Here is a 27882-nt window from a genome sequence, read left to right as displayed (position 1 = left end):
TATAAGAAGCCCTGGGTTCAGTGTCTAGCTCCTCATAAACAAACTATGGGTGGTGGTGTATACTTTTAGTTAGTGTCAATTAATACCTTTAATTAACTAATACCAGCTTATGGAGGCAGGATGCACCTTTAATGCTAACACTCATGAAGGTAGGAGTCCAAGGTCATTCTTGGCTCTCCTAAGTGTGAGGCCAGCCTGGATGCACAGGACCCTCCTCAGAAATCAGTTGGTTTTTTAAAAACTTCCTCTTCTAAACTGAGCTTAAATTAAGCTTTTAAACTAGAACTTACTGTGAATCTTGTCCTTTAAACTCAGAAATCAGTAACTGAAATGTCAGAGCATGCAGTAGGATCGGTAGTAGTTAACAGCACGGACTGTATGCATGGGGGTGCTATAAATATGCCCTGCATCTACCAACTCCTATTTTATGCTTGTTGTCATTTTATAAACGAAATCTAATCACTAAGCGGTCAAGTGACTAGGTGGGAGGGTGGGAGGAGCAAAAGCACTTAGTCCAGGCTGGAACTCTGAGGTCAGACATAAGTCACTCTGCTCTGTCATCATGGCTTTTCTGGTAACCGTCCTAAATACAGTCGTAATTAGAGTTAATTTACCTAATAAGTTAATGATTTGCAATGTCAAGTTATTCGTTGTAATTCACGGACTAGCATTATGTTTCTCTGCTGCATGTGAATCATGAGAATGAAATCTATTTACTGCCCCTCCCACCGTCAGTATCCTGCATCCCGTGCTGGGCTTTACACCCTGCGGAGCTCCTGGTTTTGAGCATCAGTTAACGTCAGGCTCTCTGGGTTTACTGAGGAAGGTGTTTGAAGGTGCACAGGAGGCTTGGTGTTCCTCTGGACAGTGCAGTGCGGTGGAGCGGGGTGGGTCTCTGCCCCGCTGTGAAGCGTGGTCAGAAGCGTGAAGCAGCTGTGTAATCCTCTGGATGCTGACCAGGGCGCTCCCCATTCCAGTCAGGAGCTTGCAGATTGGCTGGGCGTAGGCACACGTGACCGACATGTGGCTGTATTGGCGCAGCCTGCCGGGGTGTCACTGGAGACAGAATGGAGGTACTGCCGGGCTCGAAAATGGGGTAGGTGCTGGGCTGTGTTGGCCAGGTTTGCTACAGGGGAGAGGGAGGAGGTGGTTTTCCCATGGACTGCCTTAAACCGGTGACCTTTCCTTGGCACAGGCTCTGCTGCCACATGCCAAGCCTAGGAGGCAGGGGCGTCGTCCCACTCCTCTCCCCCACCCCCCACTGCAGCATAGGAGATGGATTTCCTGTGCTTCTGATCCTGGGATTTTGACAGAAGAGGAAGAAAGGGGGAGGGGTAGAAGTGGTAAGGGGAGGCTGGGGAGAAAGCCGTTTTGTTTTTTATAATGCCTGTTGACAGTGGAGTGGAATAACAGTATCTAAGGAAACCGAGTAGAGGACAACAAAGAATGGAGCGTATTCATGGCGAGGAGTGAAAGCCCTAGCTAGCCCTTTGAAAGCCTGCTTCTCCTCCTTGGCCACAAGGACACAGGCAGTGGTAGCCGAGAGTAGACATTCAAAGCTGCAGCTGATGGCTCATGTGAAATCTAGTGGAAAGGGCTACCGAGGATGGGAGGAAGAAATGACATGCACTGCAGACCCCAAGTGATCTTCGATTGACTGGAGAAATATTGTTCAGTAGTAATGCCCCTCCTTTTGTACGACATATAAGTGAATTCGCTGAGAATAGGGTGGCAAAGAGATGCCAGGGTCTTTGTTAGCTCCAGAATGCAGTGGTAGAGCTTTCTGGGGTGACTGCAGCAGGGCTGTGCTGTAGACAGCTGCATAGGAGCGAGTGCCCCTGAGCTGTTAGCATGCTCAGTAGCAGACCGGGTTTGGGGCGCCAGCGCATAGCTTCCCCCCAAATAGGAGAAAACACATATTTTGCTTTTTAAAGTAGGAGATATATCAGATTATGAATGTTTTGGCAGTAAAATGTATCAAACCCTTTGATTTTATATCACAAGAGATGCCAGATGGTTTGATTTAACCTAAGTCCTATAGGAAATCTTAATGCATTATGTATGGAACTGGATCTTTCCCTTTGTTAGTCTAGCTTTTATGCTGTTAATTAGATCATTCGAGATCAAATCACTTTAGAATGTAAATTACTTTGTGAAAAACTGTGGACAATAAATTTTTTATAAGCCTGATATTTGAAACCTATATTTATTAAGTAAATTTGTATTTCTCTTTTGTCTTTTTAAAATTTAATTTAATAAAATCTACAGATAACTACTTTAGATGTACGTCAATTTACTGAGTATCCATAAGATATACTCAGTATAAAGTGTTTTAATGACATTGAACTGTACCTTTACTTAGATGTTTAAAAGTGTCCATATGGAGATTGAGTCTTTGCCTTATTTCTGCGCATGTCTGTGGCAGCCTCCCGTACCCCTGCTGCCCTGCACTCGAATAGCAGTGGCTTTGTGGAGCACTCTAGGATCCGTGTCCAGGACAGTCCCTTTTCAGTTCCTTTATGTGGTATCTTAAGAGAATTTCCAATTTTTTCTCAGTATTTTTTCCAAAATAATAAAGAATTATGACTTGAGTAAATAATCTGACATAAAATTTTCATTGACAAGTTAGAGCAATTATTAATTTCTGCTTTGCTCTTTGTTGCTGTTTTGAGACAGTCTCATTGTGTAGTTCAGAACTTACTGTGTACCTAAGAGCAGATTCAAACTTCGGATCTTCCTGCCTCAGCCTTCCAAGTGCTAGGATTATAAGGCTGTCCCAGGATGCCAGGCCTAACTTTATTCCTGAATTTTGTTTCGTTTTATCTTTTAATGTTAGGTGATTTGAGGATATCAGGATCGAAAATAGGGATGGATTTTGAATCTGATAGAAACCATAGCTAGGAGTAAAGATATCACACAGGCTGACAAGTGAATTAATAGCTAACACTATCCAATCCCCAGAATCTCAGTATAGTTCTTGAGTTCATTAAATTCTTGTTTTTACAGATACTGTCTCATTTAATCAACTAGTGAATATAGCATTATTTTCGTTGTGTGTTTCCCAGTTCTCTTACTCGGGTATGTGACATTTCCCAAGGTCATCTATTGTGTAAGGATAAGCACTATTTCATTTTACTTCTATAAAATTACTATTAATGTCTCCATGTAGAGCATACAAAATAGTATATGACAACTGATTTGAAAAGCAGTATCATTCATGTGGACAAGAACCCCCACATATATAACTTTGAATGTTTTGTTCTGTTTTTCGAGATAGGGTTTCTCTGTGTAAGCCTGGCTGTCCTAGAACTCACTATGCAGACCAGGCTGCCTAGAACTCAGAAATTTGCCTGCCTCTCTCTCCCAAGTTCTAGGATTAAAGATGTTCTCCACCAGTGCCTTGTGAATTTTTAAGTATAAGAGTGCTTTATAAAATATTTTATAGCTTAAATTACATTTATTTAATTATTTACTTATTTATTTATTGTGTGTAAGTAGGTCACATGATAACTTACTGGACCTGGAACCATCTTGACAACCCCATTAATTAGCATACTTAAAAATTAATCTTCTAAACATTTCTGTATTAGGTTGCAATATCTTTCGAAGTTAAGTAACTAGAAGACCAAATTAAGAAAAAAGAAAAGACCAAAATCACTCCTATTTACTGTAACATTCAGTATTTCACTAAGCATTTGTAGTCTTTAAAATTTATTGTTAATTACTATATCTAGAATTATGTGACCTATTTAGAAATTCATAAATTAAATATTCAAAAGTATGTTTTGTGAACTAAATCAAAGCTATTTATGATTTTGTTTGCATGAATTACAATGTAGAGTTTTATTTTACTGCTTTTCTCCTTTACTGACTTTACAGTTTTACATGTTTAAAGACTTTGAAACTCTAATCTCACTTCCCATTGGGAGGATGAGTCCAGGTGAAGTCTCTCTACACAAGCACCTGAAATGTGATGGCTCTTGATCTAGAACGACAGTGACACCTGAGGAAGTATACTCAGTATATATTTATCAGCGTGCCAGCCACATGGCAGTCCTAGGAAAGGTGATGAAGGGCCAAAAAAAAATCATGGGAACGAACCTTTATGAGACTGAGCGTAAACTGTGAAATCCAATGTAGGTTGAACACTGGTAGCTTTGGCTAACCATAGGCACCTTTTTAAAAAGGTTTCTATTATCTGAAATATTTTCTGATTTGCAGAAAAGGGGTAGATTGTTCTTTGAGGTGTGTTATGTAGGGAGAGCTTCTTCCTCTTTGTTTCCACTTCTTCTGTCAAAGTGTGTGTCTTTGTTTTGTAGTGCTGGAGATGGAACCCACAGCCTTCATGCTACACAGCTTCTGCAGTGGGGCCAGGAGCATTTTTGAGTATGATTCTGTGGTGTTGAATGCATTATGCACCCATAACTACAGTCATCTCCAGAATTTCTTCTTCTTGTGGAAACTTTTGAGAACATTAAAGCCCCATTTCCTTTGCCCTTTGACACCTAGCAACCGGCTCACTACTTTATACCTTTGTGAATTTACCTGTTATAGGAACTTGTTATCAAAAGACTCGTATATTTGACCTCTTGTGACTGGCTCAATTCATTTAGCATAATGTCTTCATCTATCGTTTAAGTTATACCATGCTTTAGTCTCTTAGGTTTTAGCTTCTTTCCTTTTGAAGCTAACGAATACTGTTACATGCAAACTAAGCGTTGTTTATTCATCAGCCTTTAGAGTGCCCCCCCCCCCCCCCGTCTGTCCTCAGCAATGCTGCATGATCATGCAGTTCTGAGAGCTGTTGTCTTTGCTTTCATGCCCTGTGTGTGCTACCCAAATATTTTAACTCACTGCCATTTTTAAATACTATGCACTTATTTTGTGCTGCTAACAGCTGTTTAGCATACCATATTCACTATTACTCTAGTGGAGACTGTAGGGTTCCTTTTTTCTAAATTCTTCTTACCTCAAACTGCAATGATAAACACTTGATCATGACTACTCACTGGTTGTCTTAGTTATGTTACTATATTACAAATCACACCAACACTTAATGGCTTGAAATGACATTGTGCTTAAATTATAAGCATGTTATTGTTTTCATGAAGCAGGAGTTCAGGAGCATCTTGTTTGTGTGAGAAAACTCCGATTTCTCAGGAAACTTCAGTCAAGATTTTGGTCATCTTGGCAGTCATCAGGTCTTGACTAGAACTGAGGCGAATTCCAAGATGGCTCACTCATTTAGCCTCAGCTTACTAGTGGCTATTGGGAGGCAGTCTCAGTAGCTTGTTTTGTGGATCTTTGTGGGGCTTGAATCATGGCAGCTGGCTTTCTCCAAGTGAACACAGCAGGAGAGAGAAAAAAGGAAAACACTTGTGACCTGCTCTCAGAATGTCTGTACACCATTGTTTCTGTTGTCTCTCTCCCCTTTAGTAAGAGCCACTGAGTCTAGCTACAAAAAAGACGAGTTAGGCCTCTTAAAGGAGTAGAGTCAGAGAATCTGCATAAACATTTGAAGGTTGTTGCATGAACCAAGAAAATGACACTGGAACTACTGTTGGAAAAAAAGTTACCACAAACTTAGTGGGTTTGTGAGGGTTGGTTGATTTTTTTTTTTTTTTTTTTTTTTTTTTTTTGAGACAGGGTCTTGTATAGCTCAGGTTACCCTTGAACTCCACATGTAGAGGATATCCTTGAGTGATTGCTGATTTTCTAACTCTACTGCTGGATTCTGGATGTCTACCCAGTTGTATGTGGCAGTTGTGTGTGCTGGGCAGGCACTCTACCAACTGAGCCATACCTGCAGCCCACTTCATGGTTTAAAACAAAAATTTACTATTGTCCATTCTTGGAGGTCAGAAGTTGACATGGTTTTCACTGTACCAAAGTGAAGAAACACTTCAGAGGACTGCATGTGCACCTAGCTTCTCCTCTCTTCACTCCACTGTCATAATCTGTCTCCCTCTGAACCTGGCGCCTTGCTTCCATTGTCACATCCTTTCCTGACTGACCCTTTGTCTTACTTCTGAGGACAATGTGGTAACATTGGTTCTGCCAGCATTCAGGAAAATTTGCTGCACGGGCCTTACTGATCACCTCGGCAGAGTCCTTGTGGCCGAGGAGAGCCATGTGTTTCTGGGCTTGGGAGATCACAGTGAAGACAGCTTCCTGGATGGTCATTTGTTTGCCACAGGTGTCCTAACACAGCTTTTTTCCCTGAAGCATTTTAAAAATTAATTTTGAAAATCATTCTTTTGTGAATGAGTGTTTATCTGTATATTAACTACTTAGGACTTAGTCTATGATAGAAACTGAAAGATGAAGTGATGAAGTTATTCTTTGTACCTTTAGACTTTTTGCAGCACCTTTTGTGGATTTTCCAATCAACCCCAGCCTCCTTATACTATCTAACCATATGCACAGTGTTGTTTCTATCTCTCCCTCCCTGGTTTCCTTGATTTGTCTATACTGCGTGCGTGGTGCGTGGTGCGTGGTGCGTGTGTGTCTGTGTGATACATATACCTGTTATTGAATTTGAGGGTCACAACCTGTGTCCCAAGTTGTGTCTGATCACCCAGACTTAGCAGTTAAAGCCAATTGAAAGAACCAAACTGAAAGTGGAAGCAGAAGAGTTCTTTAGTGTGGCCACCTTGGGAAGAGAGAGATGTAGTGACCCCCCTGCTCCCAGCCATCTTCTCTCTGTCCTGAAGTGACACAAGATCAGGTAGAATTTGTACATCTAAGCAGTTCAGGTCAGGATATGTGACCACTACCATCATGGGTGACCTATCCTTGTTTGGACTTTAATCTCATTCTGTAATCTGAAAGGGTTTTTGTTTGATTGTTTGTTTGTTTTGGGTTTTTTGTTTGTTTTGTTTTTTGAGACAGGGTTTCTCTGTGTAAGCCTGGCTGTCCTGGAACTCACTCTGTAGACCAGGCTGGCCTCGAACTCAGAAATCTGCCTGCCTCTGCCTCCCAAGTGCTGGGATCAAAGGCGTGCGCCACCACTGCCCGGCAATCTGAAAGGTTTTTACAACTCTGTGGAACCTCTTTCCAGGAGACAAGTTTCCCTCTGCTTCTTCCATCATGAGATTCTTGGGAAATTTCTATTTCTTTGAGGATCCCTTTCAATAGTATGATAGTCAAATTGAAAGACATGGGTATCCCTTTGTAATATCCTGGTTTCTGCCAGGTCTGTTGCCTTCCTTTCCTGGAATACATTTTTATCCATGTCTGCTGTGGTCTGATGGAGGAAGTGGTTGTGAGCCAAGAGAACAGTAGGTGGCGCACACAGCCTGATGGGTCCTTTTCTAGGAGTAACCTCCTGCCCCCCAAATTCTAGGTGACTTCACAACAAGGGACATGTGAGTTTATCTTTTCTAATATTTCCCCAGAGCTGTTGTAACAAAGTGCCACAAACTGGTAGTTTAGAACATTAAGAAATCTCTGATTTTACTCTTCTGGAGGCCAGAGTGTTGGAAAGATTAATTCTTTCTGAAGACTCCAAGGAAGAACCTGTCTCTTAGTTTTTAGTGCTTGCTGACATCCATTACCTCGCAGCTGTCTCTTCAGTCTGTTTCCGTTGTCAGACAGTATCCCTACTACGTGTCTACTTGTGTCTGTTTAATCACATGGCCTTGAATTGCACTAGTCATTGATTTAGGTCCCACTTTAATACAATATCTTAACTTTATTACTATGCAGAGACCCTGCCTCCAAAAGGCTCATATTTATAGGTTCCTGTGACTCAAACACAACCCAAACCATTATTGGAAATGAAAATCAGCAACACAATAAAAGAACACACAAACAAAGCAGAAATAGTTTTCCAAGGTGATTTTTCTTTTTGTAAAAAGGGTAGGTACCAGAGCCAAAACCCTGCTAGCCAGCATACTCTGAAAGTGAAAACCAGCAGCTGGGCTTACCCCTGACTTAGATGGAGACTGCATTTCATCCCACTGGTGGAGCGTGGCTTTGTAGTCTGACATGATTGGCACTGTCAGCCCAGAGTGGAAGGGGAGCACCCTTCTGGGTGTAACTACTTTTGATAGGAAAAGGTTTCTTATACCACTAACACCCCTCCCCCCCTTATAATACTAGTTGATAGTGTATGGCTAAGAAGTTATCAAATATATTTTGATTCCATTATGTAGCCACAGAGAGGAATCCATTATTTTATTTTTTTTAATGGAAGATTATCTTTTTGTTTTTCTTTGATGTTGTCTTGCTTTCTGTTTGTTTGCTTCTGTAACTGATAGAGCATATCATGTCTGTTCTTTTTCTCATGCATTTACCTTCTATGTGACTAAAATTGGGAACATTTTTGTGCAATTACAGAAGCTGCATGTTACATACAGACCTCTCCTAAAGATTGTGTGTGTGTGTGTGTGTGTGTGTGTGTGTGTGTGTGTGTGTGTGTGTGTGTCTGTGTGTGTCTGCCTTAGCTGGGGAGACAAAACACGGCAAAGTGAAATAGAGCACAGTTAGGCCAAGGTTTGTCATAGTTACTGCACCTTCAGCCAGAGTATGCAATGTGGACTAGAAGTGTCAGGAAGGCTTTGCATGAGGCAGCTGATCATAACAAAGCAGAGGATGAAACAGCATGGCATCCACAGAGGAAGTTAAAGCACACACACTCCAAAGATACTTTCAAATTTTTTTCTAGATAGATATTCATGAAAATTAGTCTTGTTACTTTCAAATTTTTTTCTAGATAGATATTCATGAAAATTAGTCTTGTTACTCTCAAATTTTTTTCTAGATAGATATTCATGAAAATTAGTCTTGTTCCTGAGTACCAAGCAAACCTTTACAAAGCCAATACTAGTAGTTTCCACACAGTCAGTCAGTCTGTGGCAGTGAAAGGGTGGGCTCCCACACCTCGTAGAGAAGTCATTTAAGGAACAAACGACCAGACAAGCATGAAGGAGAGAAGAGGATGAATAAGTTTAAAATGGCAGAATCTATACAATTCTGACAGTATGCTTAGACAGCTAGAGGAGACAAATTGGTAAAATTAACAAGACCTACCTACTGAAGACATTTCTAAACAGTTGAAAGAATCTTTCTTTCCAGAGGGAACTTTGTGACTTGAATCCTAGCTGGATTTCACAAGTTAGCATTTAAACTATTCCAGACCACATTAAAAAATGAGACATGCACTACTTCGTTTTATGGATGTAGCATAATCTTCATTCAAAATCTTAAAAAACACACACACACACACACACACACAGTTCCCATAAAATACTGAAATACTGAAAATTGAAGAGAATAAAGCATGAACAAATGGGGTTTGTTTCAGGAACAGAGGATGGCTTAGCATTAGAATAACATACACTGTGAGAGAGGAAAAGCATCCAGCAACTGTCTTAATTATGGTTTTATTGCTGTGCGCCATGACAAGGTGTCTTTTAAAGGACAACATTTAATTGAGCCTGGCTTACAGTTTCAGAGGTTCAGTCCAGTATCAGCATGGCAGGAAGCATGGCAGTGTGCAGGCAGACATGGTACTGGAAGAGCCAAGAGTTCTCCATCTTGATCCAAAGGCAACCAGGAAAGACTGTCTTCTTCAGGCAGCCAGGAGGGGGCTCTCTTCTGTACTGGGTGGAGCTTGAGTATAGGACCTCAAAGCCCACCCCCACAGTGATACTACACTTGGCTCCAACAAAGCCACAACTACTCTAACAAGGCCATACCTCCTAAGAGTGCCACTTCCCTTGGGCTAAGGATATTCAAATCACTATAGCATCTTGTAAAACTTTTAAATGGAAGGAAAGTCCCTAAATATGCTTAGATATTTATTATAAAATTTAAGTATTTTAAATGGTGAACTTGTAAATTATTCCTCTTAAAATCAGGAATAAGATAATTTATGTAATATTTTGTAGTTTCAAGGTGATGATATGATAAAAAGAAATGAGATAACTATTAAGAAACAAGAAGAGAAATGTGTCTTAGTTTATACAACTGTATGTACAGCAGATCTGCTAGAAAAACTTCAAATTCATAGTATTGTTAGTCTGAAAAGGTTAACTGCATAAATATGTGCAGCTTGGCATGGTGGTGCACACCTTTAATCCTGTACCTGAGAGGCAGAGGTAGGAAGAACTAACTCCGTGATCGTGAGGTCAGCCTGGTCGACATTGGGGGTCTAGACCAGCCAGGGCTGCAGTGAGACCCTGCTCCCTACCTAAAAAAGGTTTGCCACCCCCAACTCCTCATAATTTAACTGTGATGGCCACCTTAGAACTTACCACACTTGGTCCAGACAACATATATAGCCATTTCAGGGAGTAAGGAAGGAGGGTAGAGAAAGAAGGCCACAGACAAGAGTGAATGTCACTGGCTAAGGCCCAGCAGAAAGAGAGACAGAGACACAGAGGCAGTGGATAAGGTCTGCATTGGTTGTTACAGTGAATGAGATTTATTCTTCTTGGAATTAAATCCTTCATTAAAATTAGCATATCAACTTGGAATCTGACAATGTTACATTTTCACATTTAAGATCTTTTTTGTTTTGTTTCTTCCTTTCCCAGTCATTATTCTAAGATCTCTAGGCTGTGGTAAAAAGTGGTAATAGCAGGCAGACACTTGAGGTTTCCTGTATTTTCTTGTGTGTTTGTGTGTTTTTTGTAAAGAAGCGGAATGCCTTTTGTGTGAGGAGTGTATGCATGGTTCATGTGTGGGAGGTGCAGGCCAAAAGTCAGCTTGAGGTGTCAATCCTCAAGGTGTCAGCTACCGAATTTTTTGAGAAAGGCTCTCACTGTCCTGATTAGGCTAGGCTGGGTGGCTGGGCCGGGTGAGTTCCAGAGACCTTCCTGTCTCTGCTGTTCCCCACCCCCATGCTAGGATTACAAGCTAAAACTGCCCTTAAAACAAAGCGAAACCTTGGGTGTTGGGCATCTGCCTGGTGTTTGCACTGCGGCACTGACAAGGAGCCTCCCCAGCCTGCTGTTAGTGACTCGGACCAGGCATGCCAGCTCTGTCCTTCAGTTCCCTAGCAGTGCTGTCAGTTCCTGGCCAGCCCGGGTTACAGAGCAAGGCCCTGTCTAAAGCAAAACAGCTAAAGTTAATGTAGGAGCTAGCGGTTCAATAAGAGCTCTTGCCTAACATACAGAGGCTCTGGGTCCAGTGTCCAACACTGCAAAACAAAACAAAAAATTCATTGTAGGTTTTAGCAGCTTCCCTCCTATTTCTAGTTTATAAAGAACTTTTATCAGACTATACCACTGACTTTGTCAAGAGTTTATTTTCCTATTTTAATAATCATACTTTCTAAAACTTCAATATTTTAATAGAGTATACTATATTAAAAAACTATATTTACATTCCTAGAATAAGCTCAGGTATGGTTTTAGTTTTGTTTTTTGTTTGTTTGGGTTTGGTTTTGTTGTGTGTCTGTGTATATTTTGTGTTTTGCTTTTTGAGACAGGGTTTCTCTGTGTATCACTGGCTGTCCTGGAACTTGGTCTGTAGACCAGGCTGGCCTAGAAGTCACAGACATTCTCCTGCCTCTGGCTCTGGAGTGCTGGGATTAAAGGTGTACACCACTGCCGCCCAGCACAGCCTCATTATTTTTATTGCCAGTGTGGTGAGACTATTATACCAAATAGAAGACTAAGAACTGAATCTGTTCTAACCTCTAGTTAGCAGATACCCTCTTATCAGAGAGCACTTCTGCCTGCTTTTCAAACATTTCAGTCTCTGTCCAGGAGCTAGGAGGCTAGCGGCTCAGCACACAGGTCCCACAGTTAAGTGCCTAGCATAAAACCCATCCACTCCTTTTACAGCTTCTCTTAGTTTGCAGTTTGAGGAACAGAGAGCTGTCCTTGGGTTTGGTTTTACTTAAAACCCTGTCTTTCCTGTATTTGAGATGTTGCCTTTATCGAATACTCAATTTATGTGTGTTTACTTTCAGATTTTAAAAATTGTATTCTAGTGACTGATTAATTTGTATTATAGCTTTAAAAAAAAAAAAAAAAAAAAAAAAAAAACCCAACCTTTATTTAGGCTGTTCATGGAATCAGGCACACATGTTTACTCCCAACACTGGGGAGGTAGAGATGATTGGATCACTGAAATTCTAGGACAACCAGGGCTATGTATGTAGTGAGACCCTGTCTCAAAAACAGCACATTTATATGTACACACACACACACACACACACACACACACACACACACACACCTATATTTAAGTAACTTTGAACTTACAGAAGACTAGAAACAGAACAACTCTCTCCAAGTTCCTTTTACATATTTTTAACTATTAAAACTAAGAAAATTGAATATGGACTGTACTGTTCATTGGAAGTCAGTATGGGGTGTAGTTCCAGCCCTTGGGATGGCAGGCAAGAAGGTTGCAGGCTAGCCTGGTCTGTGTAGTGAGTTTGAGGACAGCATGGGCCTCTGAATATGTGGTGGGTCTCCTCTACTGTCGTTCTGCTTTTGCTAGTCTTTTTGTTAGTGTGCACCTATAGAAAACAACCCAAAGTAAGCCTAATGTAGAATTTTATTGGAATTATAAGATAATTTGGGAGAAACAGCATGTTCATGGTGCTGAATCTTCATATGCAGGCATGCCTCCCGTTTGTTCATGGTGCTGAATCTTCATATGCAGGCATGCCTCCCGCTTGTTGAAGATCTTGTATACATTTACAATCTCTATGTTTTGTCCAATGGATTACTTGTATAAAAATTAAGGAAGCCATAAATTTATATTATGGAAACATGAATAAACAGTTCTTATAAATGGGATTTGTTTCTTGTGTTTTACCTTTTATCTGCCTTCTGTTTGAACATATAAAGGAAATATTTCTAATGTCAGTACTATAGTATATTCATGTTATTTTCTACTATTTTAGTTGTATAACAATCCAAAGTTTGCTTTCTAATTTCTCTGTACTAATTTATTAACCAATGCTATAGTCCAGTGGTTCTGTGTAAGTAGAGCTGATATGAATCATATTAAAGACACTGGAATATTTGGGTGCTTGTTTGGTGCTGTAGTTGAACCCAGGTCTTCATACACTGCATGTTCTCCACACTGAGCTGCCGCCCCGGCCCAGAACACCTCTTTTATTTTTTATTATTTTCAGCAAGGATGGCTGCTGGAATTGAAAGCCTCTCCTCCTTTGCCGTCCTAGTTGTTTTCTCTGTGGAGATCTCCTCATATACCAAGTTACAGAGACCACAGTAACAGCTTTGCCCTTGGAATCCTTCCCGCCAGTCTCTGCAGACCTTGCTGACCTTGAGTTTGCAGCCATCTTTCTGCCTCAGTCTCTGTTGCTGAGATGGACTGCAGTTGTGTACCACCATGCCCTGCTATACTGTACATCTTCTTAGAAAAGTGTCCCATCTCTTTATGGGGGTCATCTTGGCAAATTATATTTTCTAGCATGTTGTATTTCGTTGAAATTTTCAGAATTCTTTGACTAATGGTCTTTTATGATTTGCCTGGTTTTCAATTGGTATTAATTCCATTATTATCTAAAGTATTGATAGATATGTCTCTTTTTTTAATGTGGTGGCGCACGCCTTTAATCCTAACACTTGGGAGGCAGAGACAGGCGGATTTCTGAGTTCGAGGCCAGCCTGGTCTACAGAGTGAGTTCCAGGACAGCCAGGGCTACACAGAGAAACCCTGTCTCGAAAAACAACAACAACAACAACAACAAAAAACCAGCAACCCCAGACTTAAAATAGTAATGATGAATTCTCCACATTTAATCCTAATTATGTATCTTTTACATTTACATTTCCTGTCTCATTTCTTGCAATGCTGTGTTTTTCAGTGTAATTGTGTAATTGTGGAGAAGAATCTAGATAAGTCTCCTTTTGGCTTACTTTTGCCCTACCTCAAATATTTATGGCATGAACAGAGATCTAAATTGGCTTCTTAACTACAGAAAATTAAGTTGAGGTGTGTGCATACTCTCAGTAAAGTCAGGCTTTTGAGAGTATTTTTCCCATTCACAAGGCATGGTGCCATTATGTGATCACATAAGCATCTTTTCTGTGCTTGTGTGGGTGCTGGGGACTGAACCCAGGACCTTGCACATTCAAGGCAAGAAGTCTACCACTGAGCATCACCTCCAGCCCCCACATTAAAAAAAAGAAAAGTTGTTGAATGACTTTCCAGTTACACTATTGGTATGAAATCTTTATGATTGCATGAATTGTATTCCCAAAGTAAATGCATGAGTTCACAAATTTTCTAAAGAGCAGCTGCAGGTGAGGGAGTGGCAACTCAGCATCCTAGGAGGGTTGTAAGGTAGAGAGAGTATTCCTGCTTGAAGAAGCATCTTATTGTTTCCCTTTTCCATTGTTAGAGCAGAACTTCAGTGATTGAGGTTGTTTAGGGGAGTAGAGGTCAGGAGAATCATCAAAGACTACCATTCAAAACAAATCTGGGGTTTGGGCATTTAGAGTGCATGCTGCGGCTTCCAGAGGACCTGGGTTGGTTCTCATGACATTGGGCAGATCACAACCAGTTCCAGAGGATCTGATGCCCTATTCTGGCCCCCCTGGACATTGCACTCTTGTGCTAAACTGACCAATGTCAGCCCCCATCTGAACACTTGTAATGGTTTCTGCCTGCTGTGCAGTTTGCTCTTTTTGTGATTGTGTAATTGTGACCTGTCTTAGTACACTTCCACATTACATTCTCCAAGTTGGTTTGTTGTTTTAAAGTAGCTTCTGTTATTGTATATGAAATAAATTACTTTGAAGCTTAATTATTAGAGCTTTGTCAGATCCCCATTTGTCAGGTGATTTCAATGTGCTCTGTATTTCTGGACCTGCTTATTATTGGCCTGTCTAAAACAGAAAAATGGTTAATCCTGTGAGTTTCTCCTCCATCTTTAAGAGCTCTCGTTGGTCCTGCAGAAGTGGTTTACTTCTGTCTTCTCATCTGTTGGTGTAAGGGAACAACAGCTTCACTGTAAGGTCTCAAGAAGTTATGCTATATGTGTTTTTATAGTTTATTTACTTATACTTGTTTTCAGTCTATACTGTATGCTGACTCCTAACAATGCTATATTAAAGCTGTTGGTAAATGTCCAACTGCAAGTTGAGGTACTGAAGGGGCAGCTGTTAGCTGATAAATGACCACTCCTGAGCCTGAGACCCATGCATCCAAACGCACGTGCTCATCGTTTGCACTCTGGAGACTTCCTGTGGGTGTCATGACTAGCCAAGGTGATATTCTTGTGTTGAATAATTCAGAATTGTTTATTCTTCATTTTTATTCCAAAGTGAGTTGACATTAAACTAAAAAGAGAATGTGGGTTTCCTGAATCTTTCTTGATCAATTCTAGCATACTTTGTATCATTCTGTGACCAGTCATGCCACGGGCCTCTTAGTACTGGGCTGTTCTCTCATCTCCATTTTCTCTCCTTTCTTTGAAGTCTTACTTCTGAGGTTGGCATTCACGTCAACCTTTTTATCTCTTAGCCTCAGTATGAACACTGATCACTTTTGCCATAGGATGGGCTGTTGATCCCATCAGAATTTTATGTCTTTCTTTGTGATGACTGTGAATGGCTGCACTTCTGTGGCATTGTAATCTTCAGAACTACTTTGCCATAGATGATGTTTTAAGACAAAGCCTTTTATTAAATAAAAAATGGTAGGATGAACTCTGGTCTCATTAATTCTGGGTCTGAAAGCCTATAAACCATGTTCAGGTCAGAAACTCAAGGGCAACATTACTTATGCAAATTCTTTATCAGTGGTTGTATTCTGTAAGTTTGACATAGAGGACTAGTTAGGTCATCTTTAACCTTGAAAAAGTCTTTCCAGATAGAAATCTTACCTGTAGAAATGCAGGTATCTTCAAATGGGACTGAGGCTCTGCCTTTTTCTTTAACCCTGTTTCTCTTCAGCTCAGACCCCATGTTCCATCCTCTTAGGAACTATTGCTGCTTGGATGATGTCATTTGGAGACCAAACCTGTGCATAGGCACCATTCCTCCTGCCTGGAGACCTTTGCTTCCTTTGTCTCTTTCTTCAAAACAAACAAGCAGCTACTCCATTTTTAGTAGTGAATTTCAAAATCCTTTTTAACCTTATAGGTCCAAGGGTAGCCAAGGATGGCTGCAGCTTCATATGATCAGTTGTTAAAGCAAGTTGAGGCACTGAAGATGGAGAACTCAAATCTTCGACAAGAGCTAGAAGATAATTCCAATCATCTTACAAAACTGGAAACTGAGGCATCTAATATGAAGGTATCAAGACTGCAACTTTTAATTGTAGCTTCTCCATGTTCACTATTTCTTCTTGATAACTAAGACACTTTATTTACTTAAAACTTTATATAATAAACTCTTAGAAAAGTTAACATATTCTTAGTAAATGCATTAAATTAATCTATGAATCATGCAAAGAAAATAGATTAACCTTGGTGTTGGTTCATTTTTAGTCTTTAATTTTAAAAATAATACCCCCCAACTTTATCATTATACTTGATTTAGTGGAAAGGTTTTCTATATACTCATAGAGACTAGCTTTATTTTACAGTGTATTGTCTTATTTAGAAAATACAGGTATCATCGAGCCTAGGTGATAACTTCCATGGCACTTCCAAGCCCTGAAGTTGGTTTTCCAGGTAGCAAAAAGAGTTCCAGAGTATTTAGTGTGTAAAGAAGAAAACTTTCTGTCTTCAAAATTTCAGTTAGGCAGCTTCCCACTGAATTTAATAACTTAATAAAATTGGAGATTGTCAATAGAAATGTTTATTTCCTTCCCTTAAAAAAATCTGTTTTGTGTTGTTTCTGTTGCTTGGCTATTTTAACATCTTAATTCTGGCTTTTTCCTCTGAACACTCTACTTTCTGTATCCTTACATATTCCTAGTCTGTCTAGTTCTTTCTCTGTCATTTCAAAGTCTCCTTTCTTTTCTAGACTGCTGTGTATCACTGAGGAAACTGATCTTCTCTTTCCTACTTCTCCTTTAGATCCGACATCCTATCCTAACAGGTCAGCCTTTTGATCTCTCAACTCTCTTACCTATCTTTCTATTGCTCTTTTTTCCATTCTAATTGCCATAAAACACTCTGGCAATAACATCTCCAAAATATTCAGTTCATAGTCCTTTGGAAATAGGTAAACTATAAACACTTATTTTTCCTTATCACTAGCTACATATCAGTGATTTAATAGGTTATCTAATAGGTTAAAAAAGCAAAAGCCAGTTGTTATCTTAACACTTACCCAACACAGTGCACTTTAAACTGCTGTACTGGGCATGTGTGTGAGAGCTCGAGGATAGAAAGTGCAGAGAGTCAGTCTGCTTGACTGGGACTTTGCAGACCTCCTCCTAGAGGACCTGTTTAGATAGTACAGATCTAATTTGTAGTATAGAACTCAGATCTAGATTTAAGTTTTTATTTAATTACTTAAGTAAATTTAAAAAATAGTTTTTAAAGAAACTTCAGACAAGACATTTTAATTGACACTACAATCTCCATGCTGAAGTAGAGTGTGTTTTGGAGTGATTGTACAAGTCACACAAAGTTGTAAGGTGGGCTATCAGGTTGCATGTTTATAAACTTGGCCCAGTCTGTATTGGGAGAAATAGACTCTAAGATCTATTCTAAATCTAATCACCTGGATTTGGTGATTACCCAACTGTTTATGCACACATCCCGGCAGATCTATCTATATCTATCTATGTCATTAGGACTGGGCCTGTGGTAAAATAGCAATTACAACCTTCAATGATTATTTATGTATTACTTCCTTAACAGGCTCTGCTATTGAAGAGCAGACCTGTGGCCTGTTTTGTCTTCCACCGATGTGTAAAAAGATGCATTGGAAACCATTGATGCTTTTCATTTTGGGTTACAATTAAATGCAGCTGTTCTTCTCCCTAAAAACACTTAGTAGACTTTGGGACATGTACAATCTCACCAAAGCATGTTTCCCGACATTTATTAACTTAGTCATCACAAAGAAAAGCAAGACACAGCTTCAAATTAGGGAAGCCTAAAACGTAAGCAGTACTACCACCTACTGGCAAAAGAGGGTACGTCCTGCTGTTGGTTGCATGACATCATTATAAAAATATGAAAATACTGCGGGGCAACAGCCAGGAGAATGTATATAAAGAGTTAGGGAAATAGGATCAGACCACATATTTGAGGGAATTGAGAAAATATTTACTTGGTATAAGTATGACACTGTGGCTGTGTTCAGAAAAACACAAAAAAACCCTATTTAAATATACTTATAAAAATATTGTAAAAGAAATGATATGCCAGCTCCCCAGCATCGTGAAAAGCAAGCAAGGCTGGGATTACTGATGACTTTTCTCTCTGGGACACAGGATAAGTACAAGCTGAGCTTTACTCTGGGCCCCAGCAGGCAGCTTGGCTGGATGGTCTCACCCCGGAAGGCAGGTGAGAAGAGCTCTAGACATGGCTGCTTTTGATAGGAGGAGGTTAGGAAAAGGCATAATGTTAGCTTACAGGACTTTCTACAGAGACAAACTTTGTTTTCATAAGGTATTTGCCAGAATTTGAACTCTTTGCACCAGATTAAAAACCTCAGCTCCAAGGACCAGACTTTTAGTGCTAAGAAGATAAGGGCCACCAGAAAATAAGCAGAAGTGGAAAATCATAGTGAGACAGATGCTCAAGAGATGCGTCTGCTGTGCCAGATGTCAGATGGGAGGTCACACAGAGAAGGAAGTTAAAGGCCAAGGAAGCCAATTTGCCATATTTTCAATCTAAGCAAAAAAGGACAAACTCAAAAAACCAAATCAGATTTAAATGACCTGAAAACTAAGTTAGATTTAAGCCATTTACTGTTATTAATAGAATGGAAAATAGCAACCCCAACAGTGGGAAGAATAAGTTCTGGGAGAAGAGTGCACCCACTCCTTAAGTCTTTCTAGTTCTTACATGCATACATTGGCATGCCGTCAAGTTTGAGAAATAAGAAAATGGTAGTCAGGTAAACAGAAGATAGGTGGTAATTCAGAAGCAATCCAGGTGTTGGAGTTAGTCAGCAATTCTTTACATAAATATAATAATGTCTTGAAAAAAGGGAATTTGGTAAAATGCTAGAAATACTATAGATTTTTGACAGGGAATTGTAGTACAATAAAAACAAATCAGGTGTGGCTCTTAGGAAACACTTCACAAAAGGTTTTACCTCAGCAATGCTGGGCTCTTAATTACTGGTCATTTCTCAGCTCTAGCCAACCAGCATCAAGTATCCCAGCAAAGCAAAGGTTTCACTTTAGTAGTTCTAGTCTTGTTCATCACAGCTGATTCTTTAGCCCAACTAACCAGAACCACAGGGTCTTAATTCAAAATAACAAATGACCCCCATAGAGTCTTTAAACTTCCCTCCAAAACTTTACAAGCCAGGCCTCCGTCTTCTTCACTGCCTTCAACGTTCTTATCTTCCAAGGTTCCACACAACAGTCCACCAAGCTTTGAATACCCAGTGGCGTTTCTAGCTCAAAGTTTCAAAGTCCTTCCACATTCTTCCCCAAAACATAGTCAGGTCTGTCACAGTAATACCTCACTACCCTGGTACTAACATGTCTTAGTCAAGGTTACTGTTGCTATAATGAAATACCATGAACATAGAAGCTTGGGGAGGAGAGGGTTTATCAGGCTCACACTTCTAGATCACAGTTCATCACTGTAGGAAGTCAGGACAGGAACTCAGACAGGCGGGGAACCTAGAGGCAGGAGCTGGTGCAGAGGCCATGGAAAAGTGCTGCTTACTGGCTTGCTCTCCATAGCTTTCTCAGCCTGCTTTCTTACAGAACCCCGGACTACCAGCCCAGGGATGGCACCACCCACAGTGGACTTACCCCCGCCCCCCAATCACTAATTAAGAAAATGCCTTACAATCTGATCTTACGGAAGCATTTTTTCAACTGTGCTTTCCTCCTCTCAGATAACTCTAGCTTGTGTCAAATTGACATTAGAAAAAAAATAGCTAGTAAAGGCTTCATCAAAATAAAAAAAAATTAAAAAAAACAGGCCATCTTTCACTATTGAAAATCACTTACCACATTATGCATATATTCAACAAAAGAACTTATTTCAAAATATAAAAGAACTTCTATAAACAATAAGATATTGACTTTGGTCAGCCAGTAAAGGCAGAAGCACTAGTGAGTACAAGCAGGGTGAGCCCAGAAGAAAATCATGTACTGCTGACATCTTCAGTCCCAACTCTCCTAAGGCGAGAGGAGAGGCAGAGACAGGGGAATCATTTCCCAGAATCTCAAGGTCCTGTTAGCCTGGAGTATCTGGCTTAGCAGCAGCCTCAACAAAATAAATGAGAACTGACTTCCAAAATTTTATGACCCTCAAAAATGTAAAACACACACACACACACACACACACACACACACACACTTGAGTAGACAGACAGGTTTAACTATTCAGTTTTTTTTTATAACATGACCTCAAAAAATAAAAAGATGATTAGAAAAGAAAGATAAATGTCCGGTACACTAATGGAAAGTATCTCAGTATCACCTGTCGTCAGCGAATACAGAGACCATTTGACTCTTCAGATGCTTAAGATTTAAAAGACAGATCCACACAGATAGGAATATTGAGATGCTCACACTGCTCATGGGTCTGTTGTAAACACAGGCACACAGGCACTCACATACTCCGCAGCGATTTCTTTCCAAGGTAAACCCTGTGATTGAAGTTACTCCCAGAGAAGTGGACTTATGTCCACTAGATGTTTGTGCAGAATGATCATGTTAGGATTCTCCATAGCAGCCTTCATGAATACATGCAGTAACATGGAGGTGTCTTACAGATAACTATGTTAAAGTAGAAACACAAGGACTCAAAGGACTATATACTGTCTAGTTCCAGCATAATGGTTATTTCTGGGAACTGAAGATGCATTGACCAGAACTTGAGGGGACCAAGCTGGAAAGGCTAAGCCACCAAGGACTGAAGATCTGTACCTGTGCACATTGAGCCTCAAAACAGAAACACAATTGGGATTCCTTTTGTTAGTAGGCAAACACTATTCATTGCACGCTGTGAGTAATGTAAGTCATGCTAGATGTTGTCATCTTAAGGCAAAGTAACTGGATGTGAGTGAGTTGGCTTGTCCGGCTTTGCTCAGTGAAGTTCGTAATTGAAAGCACTTAACGAAGATAACCTAACAGACACATTGGAATAAGCTAATACTTTGCAAAATTGCTACTCAACACCCTTAAAATTTGTAGCCTTAAATTTCATTTGTTTTATTTACATTGCTGCTTTTATCAATAGATTTTTAACAGATGTACAGAGGCTTTATTTGGTATTGGCCTTGAGAATTAAGCCTAAAGTGACACACATTCTCAACAAAAAGCATTTTACTGCTGAGCTGTGCCTAGCCACAGAGACTTCCTGTTCAGTTATTTACTTGCTGTGTCCATGCATGTACATGTGTGTCCCTGTGTTTGTGTGCATGTGTGTTGCACATGTGGAAGTCAGGACAGTTTGTGGGAGTAAGTTTTTCCCACCATGTGAGTTCCATAGTTCAAATTCAGATTGTAATCAAATAAAATCATTAAAGCAATGATTTTATTACAAATTGTGAAGGTTAACCCAATTTTAAGATTAGTAAATGTGAGCACATATCAGAATCACTCCGTTTTTACAGGAATTTGAAGAGGGACTAATGCTCTCAAACTAGGACTTGTGTGTCCTATGTAAGCACTCTACCGCTGAGCTTTACCTGTATTTGGCCCACTGATTTAAGTTGTAATTCTGTCACTAAAGGGAGAGTGAAGCTTTCTCTTTGTTTATTCTGTATGAACACGTTTAATGGGATTCTTGGGGGGGGGGCATACTTTGTTTTTCTGTATGATACACTGTGGTCCTTTTGGCATACATGATATAAAATGATAGGATTTTCAAAGACTGCTGCAGCTGTTAGCCATGGTTGAAGGACTAGAACCCTGGAAAAAGAAGCCCTAGTCTGCAGTGTTAGTCTCAAGCTAAGGAAGAACAGTGCCCTGCAGCCCAGTTAAGCACTTGGGCACACTCTGCACTCACTGAAGAGAGGTGTCCCTGTGTGAATGTAGTCTCCTTCCCACGGTGTGATTCTCTCTGGAGATAATTTTCAACATGAATATCATTCACCTTCACATTCCCACACCTTTTACTGAAGGATTCAAGCAACAACACAGTCTGCTGTTTGAAGGGCATGTGCTAAGACCGTAGGTCATTTGTTTTCAGTGTGTACAGTGACAAGACCAAGGTAGGGCAGAGAGCTGTCCCTCTAACATTAGCTCACATTCTGCCAAGTTCCCTCTCAGTGTTTCTGAGATCACTTTACCGTACGGCGACGTGGCCTTAAGTTTCAGGGTTGCAGATGTTCAGTGCATTTTCCTGGACTTCAAAAACAAATTGGCAAAACAAAGGATGTGCTGGAAGCTCCCATGGCTGGTATCACTACATGGGAAGTATTAAAGTTATTAAGGAGCACTCATAGAAAACACAATGTATAGGGAACCAGGCAGAAAAATTTGGTAGAAAATGATTTCAATTTTTTTTGGAAAAAAAAAAATCAAGAAGTACTTTCTGTGAGAAGAAAGGCAGTGACATCAAGGGCAGGAGGTAACTAGCATGCAGTTACATGAGTATCTGCTGCCGAGTGTGAGCCGAGGCTCTGGCGGGTCTCTTCAGGTGCTTAGTCACTAAACAGCAGACTTGTCTCCTGCTTGTACAGATTCAGGCCTAAGAGATGTAGGTACTAACAGCCACTTTTGTATGGCTTAAGCAAGTCTATAGGTGTCAGCTGATTGCAAATGGTAATAATTCCAGCTTTCTTAAAAGTAATTAGCCCATATTGTAAAAAATGATGGGTTTGTTTCATTATGCCTTTTAATGTATGTGTATAATGTACTTGGATCAGACTCCCCCTCCTCTCTTAGCTCCCTTTTAAGTGTACCAAGAAGTGTCTTGCATGGAGAATCCTCAAATTACCATTACCACAAAATACCACTATTATTGTTGTTGGGATATAACAGAAAATAATAAGTAATATGGTGTTTAATATACACCATAGCCTATGGCATGTTGTCAGTGTGAACTGAAATAGCTTTCTCCCCAGTCATATCTAAATGCAAAGAAATACAGAATCCTGTGTCAAAATATTTAGCATTTCATACCAATGTACTGTGCTCTCTCAATAGGAAGTACTTAAGCAACTACAGGGAAGTATTGAAGATGAGACTATGACTTCTGGACAGATTGACTTACTAGAGCGTCTTAAAGGTACGTATTTTAAAGTACTTTAAAGATACTGTTTTCAGCTCAGTTTCCAGGTTAGTTGCTCTCATTTGGACACTGGGCTCAGCTTGTTCCTCTTCCCCACCTCCTCCCTGGGTTGTATTTGTTGAATACAAATGGATAAAAGCTCTGTTTGCTTGTTTCTGCATCACGGCATTGGTTTTAACTTATCCCCTTAAATCTGATCTGTTTTTAAAACTCATTTCATTCTACCAATCACTAAATTCACTTCAGTAGGCCATGTGCCACAAGACTTCTGTGGCAGATAGTTTCGAAGGGGTATTGTATTTTTGTCTGTCTTTCCTATGACATTTCTAGTAATATCTGTCTTAAAATGTCTTTCTCACTTTGTTGCCTAAAAGTTCCAGTGCCAAACAGGGGACCCTGCTTAGTAATAAGTGAAAGCAGACTAATAATGTTTGAGTTGCTGACATTATCTACCGGGGATCTCAGGCTCTTGTGTGGTTGTCCTTTAGCACACTTGTTCTCTGATTGACTCATGTTGACCATGCAGGGCAAGTTTGAACTATTCTAGATAGTTATCCACCTGCCTATACCTGTAGTTACAGTATACGCCTGAGGGCTCGCTTTTAAAATAACGTAATAGTGTTAGGAATATTTTACATGGCATGAAGCAGTCACTACATAAGAACGTGTTTCTGTTTAGAATTTAACTTAGATAGCAGTTTCCCTGGAGTGAAACTACGCTCAAAAATGTCCCTTCGCTCCTATGGAAGTCGGGAAGGATCTGTATCAAGCCGCTCAGGAGATTGCAGTCCTGTCCCCATGGGATCATTCCCAAGAAGAGCATTTGTAAATGGAAGCAGAGAAAGTACTGGATATTTAGAAGAGCTTGAAAAAGAAAGGTAACATTTGTTCCTTGTGCAGTAAGTACTGTGTGCGAGAGCTCCTTCTGCAGTTTTACAGTGTAAGAAACAGGGTTCGATGGCAGGTCATAGCCTGTACCGATAGTGTTTTTCTGTTTGTTTGTTTTAAACATTTTTCTTGCTTTGATGACCAGGCTGGCCTCGAACTCGGAGATACACCTGCCTCTGCCCCCACCCCCCCGCCCCCGCCTCCACCTCCCAAGTGCTGGGACTAAAGGTTTTCACCACCACAATCTGCTTGTCTAAATATGTTAATATTTAAATAGTTTGTTTGCAGTAATTCTTAAAGTAGAAAGAAGGAATTTTCTTGAAATTCTAAAGTTTTATATTTGATTACGTAGGTAAGTTAAATATTCTACACATGGTGAAGCCTTGGTATAGTGGTGAGCATAGCTACCTTTCAAATAATCTGTACATTGAGTAAAACCCTAAATCACAATATTTATATCTAGTTGAATGTATCAATGACTTATAGTAGAATTTCAGGTTATCTTTGGAATGAAATTGAGTAACTATTAGATCCTTGTAAGGAACTCCATTATGGAGAGCAGACTAGAAGTAACCACAAGTGAGAGAAATGGTTCTTTACATGTCACTTTCCACATATACAAAGCATTGGTTAGCCTGTACTCTGAGCTGACTTCTTGCAATGAACCATTAATTCTCCTCTTAAGTTAGAATTCTCCCACCACACATGGCAGAATCATCAAGATATTTTCAAGTATTTTAGGATTCAGTGCCAGGTGGCAAAGTTCTTTTGTAAAACACTGATATGGTACTTGTAAAAATGGACTATTGGGATTATATATAAAACAAAGCTGGAGGGCTGGAGAACCACATGGTGGCTCACAACCATCTGTAATGGGATTGGATGCCCTCTTCTGGTGTGTCTGAAGAGAGTGGCAGTGTACTCATGTAAAATCAATCAATCAATCAATCAATCAATCAATCAGAGTGGGGGAGAAAACAGAGCCTGGAGACACAGCTTAGTTGTTAAGACCATTTGGTGCTTTTGGAAAGGACCCAGGTTCAGTTCCCAGCACTCACATGGTGAGTAAACCTAGTTCCAGGGACTCAAACCCTTCTTCTGACCTCCATAGGCAGCTTGCATATGGTACACACACATACAAACAGGTACACCCACATATACATAAAGTAAAAAAAATTAATACTATATATAAGAAGGAATGCAGCATGTTTCTCTGGCTTGGGCGAGGCCTTCTGTAGGTGTCAGGCTGGCCACGTGGTGACTGGGGGTGACGTCAGAGCTCCCTTTTACCTGCTACCCGGTCTTTGTTTCTGCCCTGGGCTACCCAGACACTGTCCTGATCAGTGCAAAAGGAGGGCTCAGGCCCAGGTCTTTGATCTCTCTGTTCCCTTCATTCCATAGAGCAGCAGAGGCCACGTGAGCAGGCCAGACTTCCAGGAACTTTTGGTGCTGGTATTATTAGTAGAAAGCTCCTGCAAGTGCTAGATTTCATAACAGCTATTAGAAGTGAAACCTTGCAATGGACATGTTCCTTTTGTCTCAGCCTCTCAGACACTTAGGGGGAAATGCTCTTGGTTCCTGCTGTGGCATCATGTATCACTTGCCAGTTCCTACCTATTTTCTCACAATTGAGGGTGCTTGGTTTTGAAATTGTTTCTCAGGAAAGGAGATCTTAGCAAGAACAAAACCTTCTACATAAATTTGTTCTCATTATAAATGTTTCCCAAGGAAATACCAAACAGAATTTTAAAAATAATGTATCATCAGAGAGGGGAGCGTTATTGTGTATGGCCAAATTCCAGGTCATAATAGAACATTTTACAGGTCTGATTACATGAAAATTCAGATTTTCCAAATAACAAAATTATCTTAAGCGATAAATTGAAAAAAAAAGAATGCATATGCAACCTAGTGAATAAGTTGTTCCATTCCCAGTATAGAAGTCCTCTAAATGAGAAGCAGAAGTTACAGAAAGGAGCAAGTTGCAAACTCGGAAAAATGCTTAGTCTCATGCACATCAAAAGAAATCATTTAAAAAGTCATGTTGATATCCTAGAGGTTTATAAATCTGTATTGTCTTACAGCAACAACTACTGAGAGCTACTGGGCAATATGTATTAGCTTGTGTAAACCTACCCTTTCTTTTAAACAGATCATTACTCCTTGCTGATCTTGACAAAGAAGAAAAGGAAAAGGACTGGTATTATGCTCAACTTCAGAACCTCACGAAAAGAATAGATAGCCTGCCTTTAACTGAAAATGTAAGTAACTTGGCAGTGCAGCTTTTAGAGTTGGTAACTTAACCTTTAAAAGTACTCAGATTACCTATGAAGAATTCAAGATAACTGCATTTGTAATGATTTGTAAAATGTAGTGTGTCTTAATCAGCTTTTAACCTAAATATATAATGATTAATGACTATTTTTGTTGTTGTTCTTGTTTTGGTTTGTTTGGTTTGTGGGGTTTTGTTTCTGTTTTTGACACAGAATTTCATGTATCCTGGGCTGACTTCAGACTTGCTATATAGATTAAGAGGACCTGATCCTCCCAAATACTGGAATTACAGGCCTGCTTTAACATATCAGTTTGTTAATTAATTTTTAATAGAAAAAAATTATTGTGTACCAACAGATACTTACTTTAATCCCACATGAGTTTGAATCTGAATTCCACTTAGACAACTACATTTTTAATTGGTAGAAACATTATACTATTCTAATTGCAGTTTCTGTACAATGCAGGGATCATGCCAGATGGTTCTTACAACTAAAATTTGAAGCTAATTTGAATCTTACTCTTTGTAGTATAAATGCCAGTAGCTGTAGTCACGGATCCTACTATGTTTATGAACTCTATGATCCTTTAGCAAATGCACTTAGGTTTAAATTGTTTAAGTCTCAGGAATATCCCTAATTATAGGAGAAAACTAACTTTCACAAGTTGTCCCCTGACTTTCACATTCATGTTGTGCCATGCACATGGCTCTGAGTTAGCCCAGAACACCTCATAAACTGAATACGTGACACGTGCCTGCAATGCCTGTGTCCAGAACAGCTCCAGAGATGGGTGTGACTGAGACAGTCGGGGAATGAAGAAAAGACAAACACACGGATACAAAGAAGGCTACAAAGTAGCAGCAGATTGGGTCCTGATTGAGAAACAACACCCTGGATGCTCAGCATGTTTATTGTATAGTGTTAAACAGGGAGGTGAAGTTACTGTATACAGACAAGCACGGAGGCAGGCTTGGCTAATCTCAGTAGGAACAGTCTCTGTATGGGAGCTGTCTTCAGGCCATAAGCATCAGGCCAGAGGGAGAAAGCTGTAGTGGGCATTATCTATACATACCATCAGATTCACCCTCAGACCAGGAGAAAAGGCTCTGCCATTTCCCATGGGTCTGAGGCTGTGGAGTCCTTGTCATAGACTTGCCCATGTTAACAACACACTTGTACTCTGGACTTCACACACTCAGGCCTTCCTCTACTTCCCACATGGAATCTTAGCACTCAGGAATTTGAGGAGGGGTATCAGAAATTCAAAGTCTCGTAGCTAGGGAAATGACTCAACAGTTAGGAACACACACTGCTCTTCAAAGGTTCTGAGTTTAATTCCCAGCACCCACATGGAAATTCGCAGTCATCTGTAACTCCAGGTTCAGGGGATCCAATGCCCTCTTCTGACATCTGTGGACAGCAGGCACTCACATGGAGTACATATATACA

General features: G+C 40.1%; 1 protein-coding gene across 11 annotated transcripts in view; it reads left to right on the top strand.

The window, feature by feature from the left end:
- The window catches only part of Apc (APC regulator of Wnt signaling pathway), an 89387-nt gene that overhangs the window by 19619 nt on the left and 41886 nt on the right, over positions 1-27882 (top strand). For 4 of the 11 annotated variants that reach the window (XM_034518272.2, XM_076912847.1, XM_076912849.1 and 1 more), the window contains 4 exons: positions 16080-16232; positions 23185-23266; positions 23949-24147; positions 26310-26418. In XM_034518272.2, coding sequence (XP_034374163.1) covers positions 16098-16232; positions 23185-23266; positions 23949-24147; positions 26310-26418 — 525 coding nt within the window. In that variant the 5' untranslated portion in view covers positions 16080-16097. Of the gene's footprint in view, positions 1-1000; positions 1097-16079; positions 16233-16915; positions 16983-20857; positions 21046-23184; positions 23267-23948; positions 24148-26309; positions 26419-27882 lie in introns of those variants that run through there. The other 7 variants (XM_034518271.2, XM_076912846.1, XM_076912851.1 and 4 more) reach the window with 6 other exon arrangements.

Source organism: Arvicanthis niloticus, chromosome 14 (assembly GCF_011762505.2).
Source record: "Arvicanthis niloticus isolate mArvNil1 chromosome 14, mArvNil1.pat.X, whole genome shotgun sequence".
In the NCBI taxonomy this organism is placed as follows: domain Eukaryota; kingdom Metazoa; phylum Chordata; class Mammalia; order Rodentia; family Muridae; genus Arvicanthis; species Arvicanthis niloticus.
Note: the sequence above shows the minus strand (reverse complement) of the source record. Positions and strands in the feature narration are given on the sequence as shown.